The sequence below is a fragment of the Alligator sinensis genome, unplaced genomic scaffold, assembly GCF_000455745.1.
Source record: "Alligator sinensis unplaced genomic scaffold, ASM45574v1 scaffold551_1, whole genome shotgun sequence".
NCBI lineage: Eukaryota > Metazoa > Chordata > Crocodylia > Alligatoridae > Alligator > Alligator sinensis.
In genome coordinates, this window is record NW_005842526.1 from 861,041 (window position 1) to 870,734 (window position 9,694).

The 9,694-nt window shown below is 45.2% G+C and overlaps 2 protein-coding genes across 2 annotated transcripts in view; both read right to left on the bottom strand.

Annotated features, from left to right (window-relative positions):
* The window catches only part of LOC102377836 (keratin, type II cytoskeletal cochleal-like), a 5,883-nt gene extending 119 nt beyond the window's left edge, over positions 1-5,764 (bottom strand). Inside the window, exons 1-9 of the mRNA XM_025213376.1 lie at positions 5,312-5,764; positions 4,112-4,320; positions 3,927-3,987; positions 3,573-3,668; positions 2,744-2,908; positions 2,005-2,130; positions 768-988; positions 261-295; positions 1-162 (exon numbers count right to left, since the gene is read on the bottom strand). The exon at positions 1-162 is cut by the window's left edge and continues 119 nt beyond it. Of these exons, the coding sequence (XP_025069161.1) occupies positions 1-162; positions 261-295; positions 768-988; positions 2,005-2,130; positions 2,744-2,908; positions 3,573-3,668; positions 3,927-3,987; positions 4,112-4,320; positions 5,312-5,764 (1,528 nt within the window). The remainder of the gene's footprint in view (positions 163-260; positions 296-767; positions 989-2,004; positions 2,131-2,743; positions 2,909-3,572; positions 3,669-3,926; positions 3,988-4,111; positions 4,321-5,311) is intronic.
* A 3,634-nt stretch (positions 5,765-9,398) lies between these two features.
* Positions 9,399-9,694, bottom strand: part of LOC102371761 (keratin, type II cytoskeletal 6A) — a 9,897-nt gene continuing 9,601 nt past the window's right edge. The window contains exon 9 of the mRNA XM_006031731.1: positions 9,399-9,616. Coding sequence (XP_006031793.1) covers positions 9,399-9,616 — 218 coding nt within the window. The remainder of the gene's footprint in view (positions 9,617-9,694) is intronic.

Sequence of the window (9,694 nt, forward strand, 5' to 3'; positions counted from 1 at the left end):
CTCCAGCGCCTGTAACGATGCTTTTTCCAGCACTAGTGCTGCACATGCCTCCGCTGCTAACTAGCCCACCGCTTCTGAATAAAGCTCTACTGCTAGAAGTGTATCCGCCTCCAAAGCAGGGGTTGGTATCGTGCACAATCCCCCCCTGGGATCTGCAGACAGCTGCAAAGGAAGCCAGAGATTGTAAGTAAGTGAATGCATTTCATTGGCAAAGGTTAATCATGGGGGACTGCTGAGAAGGAGACTGGTCTGGTACTTACAGATGTTCACAGGGCACACGCCTTCGCCACCCAACCTACGAGGATGGGAAAATGAAGAAAGCATTAAAATGCAGCACGTAGGAATTAGGCATATAATATGCATTATATATATGTGGTCCCTACCTGAATCAGCTGCATCTTGACGACCTGTGATATTGCCAACACATTAGGGACTTGGAAGTACTGCAGTTTGACTGCCTGGTGTTCATGTGCATTGTTCATTTCTTATTTCTATACTCCCCCGTGCCTTATTCATGCGGGAAACCCAATTGGCAAAATGGCCCAAATCACCTGAGTGCGTTAGGAGCTTGAACATCAACCATGCCACAGAAGCTCCTAACCCTCTTATGTGCTTACAGAAATTTTCCTAAATAGTTCTCAGTGGAGGGACTTGGCAGTCTGAGGACCATGCCTTAGAGTTCGGGCTGAAGGATTCAGGCCTTAGCTGCGCTAGGTGTTTTAAACAAATTGTGGGCAATGTTTATCAAGGTTGTGCCAAGCACCCACCTGTATTCTTCCCCTTCCAGCAGCTTGCGGTAGGTGGCGATCTCAATATCCAGCGCCAGCTTGACGTTCATCAGCTCCTGGTACTCCCGCAGCTGGCAAGCCATGTCTTGCTTGGCCTTTTGCAGGGCAGCCTCCAGGTCAGTCAGTTTGCACTTGGCATCTTTGAGGGCCATCTCGCCACGTTCCTCAGCTTCTGCTATGGCTGCTTCCAGTTTGCCTCTCTTTGGAGAGAGGACATGCACATACTCAGGAAAATGTGCTCTTTCCCGAGAGCATCTTTTTTGGGGCTGCAATTTGCCTACTTTTGGATTCTGCTTGAAGAACTGCTCAGGCGGAGATAGCCATCTTGGAACATCTCCAGAGCCACTTCGTGGTCAGCTGGATGGAGGACTCCTTCCTCATTAGCATTGCCATCAACATACTCAACATACAGACTCCCATTATACTGGGGTTCCCTCGCATTCAACCTTGTGGACCAAAATCCATGATATAGATCTTTGCTGAGAGCTATTCTAGGTCTTGCCGTCTAAGATGCTGAAGAGAAACATGACCACTGGCTGAGATTTTCAAAGCTGGTAAAGACCATTTAGAGACACAATTCCATTTGTTGAATGGGTCAGCCCTTGATTCTGCTCGTTTATGGCCTTATGTTAATTTGGTTGCATATTTAGAGCCATAAAAAAATCATAAATGGGAGAAGGCCTCTTTTGGACTTCTAAGGGGAAACATTTCACAGCACATGCCTCTGCTGCTTGAGCCAAAGGAATAACTCTGTTAGAAGCAAGGCAGGTTTAGGTTGCATATTAGGAAAACTTTCTCACTAGGAAGATGGTGAAGGTTACCTAGAGAGGTAGTAGAGTCTCCATCCTTTAAGGTTTTTAAGGCCCGGCTTGACAAAGCCCTGGCTGGGATGATCAAGTTGGTTTTGGTCCTGCTTTGAGCAGAGGGTTGGACTAGACCTCTTGAGGTCCCTTCCACTCCTCATTTCCCATGATTTTCTAAGATATAAGTAATCGACTTTGATCTTCTTGTGGACCAATTACTGTCCAAGACCCTAGTAGTTCTTCAGAACAGTCAAGCAGTACTACATAATTTTCAGTGGAGGTGATTTTTATTGCCTTATTGCTGTGGGACAATTTTTAAATCATCACTGAATAAAGTGGGACCTTCTCAAAGCAGCCTATATATTATAAGTGATTGATCCCTTCAACAGGCTTTGCCAGTGGCTCACACTTACCTGGGCCTTTGCATTTTCAAGTTCTCCATTCAGTCTTTGAATCACCCGGCTCAGCTCCATTATCTCGTTCTTTGTGTTACGCAATTTGTCGCTGTGTTTCCCAGCAGTTTCTCTCAGCTCCTCGTACTTAGGGTAGAGAGAATTCATCATTATAATGAACGTCAAAAGAATGAACAGACACTCTTAAAAAGTACCAAAAGCTACGGAAATTGTAACAAGCTCCTTTTGGGTCGGCAGCAGTATTTGGCTGCGGGATCTTGAGTGCAGATCTCTGCTACTAGGATTAAGGAGCAACTCCTTCAGACAGTAGCCGCATTAGGCTGCTGTCTTCTGTGTGGACCGTAAATGGGGATGCCGCACAGGTTGTGGAAACATAGCGTCCTAAGGCAGGCAAGACAATCAGAGGAAACCGCGTTTTGGAAAGTTTGGTAAATTCAGATTGGAAATTTAAAATATTTGTGTCAATCCAGCCCCTTAGCAGATGTACGTGGGTGTAGCTCTGATGAAGTGAAGTGTGCAGAGATGAGATTTTGGCCCTCTCTCTTGATCGTGGAGACTAAATCATAACAGAATGAGGGAATATAATGGCATACAATGGATCTCTTGAGTGGAGAGCTGCCTCCCTATATTTTACTCCCTCTGTTAGGCCTGTAAGAGGAACTGTTTCACTGATGAGTTCATTGCTAGAGCCATACCTCTCACAAGCATCCACCACCCCTTTCTCTCTAGGTTCGCCTACCTTGCTGTAGTACCAGGACTCTGCATCAGCTCGGCTCCTGTTGGCGATGTCCTCATATTGTGCTTTAACCTCTGCTATGATGTCGTCCATGTCCAGGGCCCGGCTGTTGTCCATTTGCACAATAACGGAAGTGTCCGAAATGGAAGCTTGGAGCTGAGCAATTTCCTGCGGGAGACAGACCTCGTCAGGGAGTTTTCCTTGCTTCCTCGGTCCAAAGGTAAAGAGACGTTCTACGTCCTTCATAGCTTTGGCTCTCACCCAGAAACAGGGAGAGGAATTGAATGGGTTTTAACATGAGGGTGTATGTAACACAGTGCAAGTCGTACTTAACGTGGCCAAAACCATGTCAAAAACGACACAATGCAAATCAACACTGGGCTTTGTGGTTTCACCAAGAGTCGCACGGGGAATGAGTCCATTCAGCTAAAGTTAGGGTCTCCTGCCTCACCAGGCCAGGCCTTCAGCTGGTATAAATGGACGCATTCAAAGCAACGCAGATGTTTCCCATTCACACCAAACTTGGGCTCTGGCTCTTACCCATTAGCTCATCTTTCCAACTCTATATTCAATTCAGATGTCGTTTTCAAAGGATAATATGAGAGTTTGCCATCAGACTCCCAACAAATTTGACCCACTACATATCATAGAAGTTCATTGAATCATAAAAGAGTAGGGCTGGAAAGGACCTGTGGACGTCATGTCATCCAACCCCCCGTTGGAGGGAAGATCATCCTTATCCAAACCACCCCAGACAAGCCCTAGTTTAAGTTGTTTTCTTCTCCTCTTAAAAGATATCCCATGGACTGAAGGGAGTAGGAAAGGTCCTTACTTCCTCATGCAAGTTCTTCAGGAAGGTGATCTCTTCGATGAGGGACTCTACCTTGGCTTCCAATTCAGCCTTGTTCATGTAGGCACAATCCACGTCCTAAAGCAGGCCAGTGAGGCAATGAGAGAATTTTCCAGGAAACATAATATATCTATTAATGCTAGAAGAAAATGCAGTTAATCACTCAGTCCCCTGAATCATCACTTGCCTAATTTTATCATAATTTCATTTTCTTCCAGTGTAATTTTCTTCCTTCCTTTCTGTCTTTCAAAGTTAAAAATCAATGTACATAACTGGCTCCTTGTTTGTAATAAGCTGGCCTTGGTTTGGGTTATAAATGACCTGCCTCTTACTCACCTTTTTAAGCATCACAAATTCATTCTCTGCACATGCTCGCCGACTGGTTTCCTCTTCGTATCTGATAGGGATATGAGAGAGGGTCACGTTATACTTAGTTTTCCATCTTGGAATAGATTATGGGTTCTGTTCCCTCCGCACCGGTATGAAATAAAATACAGTATCTGGCAGAGTTTCACACTTACTTTTCCTTGAAATCCTCCAGAGTTTCCTGCATGTTGCTCAGTTCTGTCTCCAGCTTAGCTCGGTCCCCTGCCAAAACCTCCAGCTGCCGCCTCAGGTTATAGATATAAGCTTCGAACATGGGCTCGATGTTACTCTTGTAACGCTTCTGCTCCTGCAGAAACCTCCATTTGGTCTCCAGCACCTTGTTCTGCTGCTCCAGGAATCGGACCTGAATCCAAAAGAAACAGAGCTTCCTTGAAGCTTTTGAAAGGATCTAACATGCCAGACTGGCTAGAAGCAAAGAATTACTGCTGACTCTGCAAAATGAAAGGTAAAATGCATTTGCTGCATCTGACAGGTGTTCGGCAAGGTGGAGATCATAAGAATCAAAAATATTTTGAATGCATCTTCTGACAACCAGGCTGTTTAGAAAAACGCAGAACCAGTTGCTATTACAGAGATTCATAGATTGTAGAGTCAGAAGGGACCCTGAAGGATCATCGTGCCCGACCTCCTGCCCCAGGCAGGAAAGAGGACCGAGGTCAGACGACCCCAGCCAGGTGCCTAGCTAGCCTCCTCTTGAAGACCTCCAAGCCAGGTGATAGCACCACCTGTCTTGGCAGCCCGTTCCAGATTCGGGCCACCCTTACTGTGAAAAATTGTTTCCTAATGTCTAACCTGAATCTACTCTCCATTAGTTTGTACCCATTATTCCTAATTATTCCTAGGGGTGCCCTGGTTAATAGCTCATCTCCAATTCTCTGTTGTCCTCCCTTGGTAAACTTCTAGGCTGCTACAAGGTCTCCTCTCAGACGTCTCTTGTGAAGAGATGCTTTGGGGTTGTCCCATGTACCTTTGAACAGCTCAGGACCTAGACAGCTGATGACTCAGGACCTCAGAGATGACTTTACTGAATTACCCGGAGCATAAAAGCTGGTGTAAGCAAGGGAAGAATCAGACCCTCTACATACAGTTCGAGAAACTTGACCCTGGTTCTCAGTTGCACTATGGCCGTCTTACATTACTCTTCTTTACACACACCTTAAAGCCCTCTGACCTTGTTAGAGTCACGTAATGTGGCCCCAGGGAAAATCAGGCCTTATCTGAATCCTTAGGCTGAAATTTTGGACTTGAACGTTCCTGCCCATTAGCCAGCTTTGAAAATCTCAGCTTTCATTTTCATGGGGAAAAACAGCTCATGGTGACCACTGTCATTTCACCTTGTCAATGAAAGACGCAAACTTGTTGTTGAGGGTCTTGATCTGCTCCTTCTCCTGGTATTTCACAGACTGAAGATTAGGGTCAAACTCCAGCTTGAGAGGATGGAGCAGCTGTTCGTTGATGGTGACCGGTGCAATCGGTGGACAAGGACCAGAGAATCCACCAGCTCCGTACCCAAAGCTGGCAGCGCCATAGCCATATCCCAGACCGTACCCATATCCATATCTAAGAGGAGGACAGCTCCCAACAGCCATTCTGGGTTTGCAGGACGCTATACCACCAAGGCTTCGGCTACCAAAGTATCCTAGCCCTCTGTAGCCCACACCACCGCCGTGGCAGGAGATGGTGCTAACTCTGTATCTCTTCACATTCCTTGGGATGACAGCTGAGGAAGAGCTGAAACCCCTCATGCCACCGCCGCTGGAGCTAATGCGGTAGGATCGGCAAGACATGGCCGCTGGAGTGAAGGCAAAGGCAACGCTGGAAAGCTCGAGCAGAGAGCAAAAATGACCCGGGTGAGTCTCCCTCTAACACAAGAATGGAAACGTTCCCCTTTTTATCTGCTAGGTGAACGGGCTTCAGCTGCATCATCAACCCCAAAGCCCATTTGTGATGATGTTTATGAGCTTGGGGTGTTTGGTAACCATCCCATTTACACGTTTTGCTGAGTAGTGACTTGAGATGCTCTTAAACGCGTATCACGTTACATTGGAGGCCCATTTCATTGAAGGGAAAGCCAGCCCCATAAAAACTGCATTGGCAAGCCTCCTTTTTTTTTATAGTTAAGGATTAAAGAGAAAAGCAAAGCTGGTCTTTTGATGTGTGTAGCATCATGTGAAGTAGCAAAGGGACAGCGGGCTCCTTTTACATGTGGGAAAAAAAAGGTCTCTTGTGAAGCAGCTTGCTTATGCCTGAGAACACCCAAGGTCCTCTGTTGTGTGGTTTGATCCAGAGCTCTGTTACACCAGTGGAGGTAAGCTCCTAAACCTGGAGTTTACCTCTATATGTGGGCCTGATACTCCTTGTTTGCTCTGCCTTGTTACACAACACAGCTCATAGGACTGAAGATGGACCTGCCCGACTGCTAGACAATCACTGACCATTGATGGTGAATCGTGAACGAGTTGCAAGAAAGAGGCAAACTGAATGTGAGAGGGACATTTGCCCATCGGATGTTCATTGGGAAACTGAGACCAAAATCTTCCACCCAAAATGTGATAGAAATGTGGTTGTTTTTTCCCAAATTAACATTGCATCCCCTTCTTCTTAATAAAGTTGTCCTTTGTTTTATACTCAGTGCCTGTTAGGAAGCTAACATTGCTGGGTGGGAACACCCCAGGAGTTATGGAGTTTTTCCGAGTTTCTGGGTAGGAGCATGAGACAGTGGCATTATAATTATAAGAGGTCTTATATTTGAACCACACCCTAAGAGCTTCCTGCAACACTTGAAAGAAGGAGTACATTTTGGTGTGAGATGAATCAAGCCTATCGATTGCTTTTTTTATGGATTTAAAAAAAAAAAAAGATCTTTAAAAGATCTTTGGCAAATTAATTCTCGAATACTTCTTGCGCTTGGGATTGCTTGGGTTCAAGGGGAGGTGGATTTTAAAGCACCGGAGAACAAGTACATTTGGGAAAGTTTTCATAGGATTTTTTTTTTCTTTGATCTTTCTTTTCTTGTTGACTGGGACAGATTCTCAGCTGGGAAAAAAACCCTGCAAATCCAACTTCACCCCAGTTGCACTGATTCGCACCAGCTGAGAATTTGGTTGCAAAAGTCAGAGACCTTTTCCATTCGTGCACGAGGAATAGAAGAGGGAATGGGCTGCACTGGAAACAAAAGGATCTGGCAAGACCTGCAACCTGCAGCCATGCTCTACCGCCCAGTATTTGGGATGGGGTGGAGGATAAAGTCAAGGAGAATTGCTTTGCTGTAACAGTTGTTCAGCTGTTTCTGGCTTGGTTGTGGGATTCCTTCTAGGACCAGTGAGTAGCTTCCTCATTCGACTGCATCTTGGGGATCTAAATGTGGACCCGGGACATAAATACTAAAACCGGGTTGAAAAACTTGTGATTTTCATTTTTTAATTTTTTTGGTTTTATGTATCACGTGTTGTATTGTAACAGAGACATCCCAAACCAGAAGTTGTTTCAAAAGAAAAAGCACTGAGAAGTTGTGTTGAATGTCAAAATAGGATGTTTTGTCAAGGAACATTTGTCCTCCGTTATTTCCCCCTCAACAGCGTTTCATGGAAAATCAGAGTGAAGAAGGAAGGATAGAGATACACCTGATAGACTAACCAAATCAGAGATGCAGAGGCTTTCATGAGCAAGAGCTCACTTCATCACGTGCCATCAGCAGAGCTTTTGCAGATTATGGATAAGTCCATGATCTTCACAGCTATGATGTTATGGACTCTTGTAGGACCCTGCAGAGCTCCTCACTGTAGTCTGCTGGGTAGCAAGGGTTTAGGTTGTAGCCGTGTTGGTCTAAGGACATAGGCAGACAAGGTTCCTTGGGTGAATGTGATATCTTTTATTAGACCAACCCAATGCATTTAACGAGCCCTGTGTCATTAACTGTATGTTGGCCATTGCAGGTGATAGGTTTTTAAGCCGCAGCCCCTGCAGCTGTTTGTATTTTTTAAACAGAGATAGTACATGTACACTGAGTCCTAACAATAATGCTTTGTTTGCAGGCATGACCGCAAAGAGCTGGAAACTCCCATGCAATATTTGAATTGTAGTATGAGTTTAACTCTACCTCCCCTGCTTTTCCTTTTTTTGCTACGACAATCTAAGGGGCAATGAATGCTGACAATGGTTGAGGGCTGTTCTTATGAGACTTGCTATATATAATTATATATGAGTAAGTATAAATTGCAAAAATAGACGTGAAGGATGGCATTGCACACAGATAGCAGTTTATTAAAAAGTCTCCATGAAATCAAGGTACTTCGGCACAAGCATAAAGGAACAGGGAATTGAGATCATGAGCATCCTGATACATAAAAACACTGACTCCCCTTTTCTTTCTTCACATAGAAACACAAGGCTTTAAGATCATTTACAGATGGTACAGATCTTAACTGTCTCTAGAACATAACATCCATCTGGTTTCTGCCTGTTTTTTACTGGGCATGTAGAAAACATCATTCTTGTGTCATCTCTATTTTTTTTCATGCTCTGAGAACTAACAGTGAATAATAGAGTGGCTTAAAGATGAGATTTGCATGACATAGCCATAAGGTTGGCTGGCCGTTATGCTCCACTGGGTGTAGATATGAATTATAGGTACTTAATGAGCAAGGCATTCTGGTGGTAAAGCAATCTGTAGTGGACACACCAGTTTTCCATTGGGAAATGGAGTCTATGTGGTAAAAGCAAAGAGGAACCAGAAAGAGTGGGAATATGAAAGAAGAGGAAAGCAAGCTAAGAAATATATAAGCTGCCTCTTAAGTGGATGTAACGCACGCACTCTCCAAGCCCAGTGTAGCACTCCAGCTCCCACCCACTAGGAGGGGAGGGTTAGCTGGTTGCTTGACTAATATATATGAAATGCAAGGATGGAAACAGGATCGATGATTATTTAGAGCAGGGGGAAAATACAAAGTAGCATGGAAAGGGCAAAATCCTGCTGTGTTACCCTGGTATAAACCTGCACCTGAAGTTACTCCGCACTTGTACCAGACTAAGTCAGAACAGAATGCGTTCCCAGGAAAACTCCTTGAAAATTGCTGGTTCCTATGACCCAAGTCCTGGAACCACTGAACTCATTAGGTGGAATGGCCAATTATTATTCATACAAAATGGGCTTTCAGCACTTGATTCCCTGGGTGGGGTTTTACCCTTTGCACGGCGCTTTAAATGGAATAGAAAAAGGCATCTCCCACACGCCAATAAATACCAGTGGGTGTGAGAAGTGTCTTCTTTTAATAGCAATAAAACAAATCTAGCTCTTCTGAGACATTTCATAATATCCCCCCAAGCTTCTGCCTTACAGATGTGGTGGGTTGTGAAGCCACTAGGAGGCAGCGTCATATTTCTTCCATTTGGGCGAGGATGAATTTGGCTTTCATTGGGACTTCAGCTCCGGAAGCTCCTTTTGGTCATGCTTTTGGATACAATTTTCATGCTGGAGCTGCTCCCTGCTCCAGAGCTATATCCTCCGACCAGGCTTCTCCCACTGCTGGCGCCGAAGCCACTTTCCCCGACACTAAGCCCGCTGCCGAGGCTGGCCCCTGTCCCCAGGCCGAGGGCAGTCCCTGAGCCGTAGCTGCCTCCGACGGATGAAGAGACCACGGCTGCAAAACAAGAAACAGCAGAGGTTTAGATAGCAAGGAAGCAGCAGCCTGCAAGTCAGAGAAGGAAACTCCTACTCC